The 578-nt window shown below is 31.5% G+C and overlaps 1 protein-coding gene across 6 annotated transcripts in view; it reads right to left on the minus strand.

Moving 5' to 3' along the window:
• Positions 1-578, minus strand: part of LOC119582071 (vacuolar protein sorting-associated protein 13-like) — a 48,363-nt gene that overhangs the window by 32,375 nt on the left and 15,410 nt on the right. For all 6 annotated transcript variants that reach the window (XM_037930315.1, XM_037930316.1, XM_037930314.1 and 3 more), the window contains one exon: positions 213-340. In XM_037930315.1, the coding sequence (XP_037786243.1) occupies positions 213-340 (128 nt within the window). The remainder of the gene's footprint in view (positions 1-212; positions 341-578) is intronic.

Below are 578 nucleotides of genomic sequence, written 5' to 3' on the forward strand. Positions count from 1 at the left end.
GAAAGAGTATCCCAAAAAGCTGTTGCTATTGCACCTAAGGTTTTGGGATTCAAACTTTATAGGTAGCATTATTTTATTTATATAATAAATTTTATGTCTTCTTTTGCAGTATTACTAAATTTTTATGGGGTTAACATTTTAAACAAGAGTCTTTTATTGCATCTTATTAAAATCTGCTCCCCCCCTCCCAGAAAGAAAGAAGTAACACTTACTGTCCCTTGTGCACTTGTGAGTAACGACAGGGTCACAGATTCAATGGTAAAAGTAAAGCTGATCTTGGTGTAGCTGTGCCCATGCTGAGCCAGAAACATCTCCACGTCCTGAGCATTTTCTGTAATCTCTGCCAATCATCAGAAATCATATTAACTTCATAGCATTAGCTACAAAATATGCATGATTTATACAAAGTAGTCTATATAACTCAAAACAATTCCAATCAATACCATACTTATATAAAGACATCTTTAATCAGCAATAGACTTACATGAAAAAACATCACCAATCAATGTTAAAATTATTTCCAAAATTTAGTTAACATTAAACTATACATGAATGATTCCAAATATTATTAAATTTGT

This window comes from Penaeus monodon, chromosome 15 (genome assembly GCF_015228065.2).
Source record: "Penaeus monodon isolate SGIC_2016 chromosome 15, NSTDA_Pmon_1, whole genome shotgun sequence".
NCBI classification, from domain to species: domain Eukaryota; kingdom Metazoa; phylum Arthropoda; class Malacostraca; order Decapoda; family Penaeidae; genus Penaeus; species Penaeus monodon.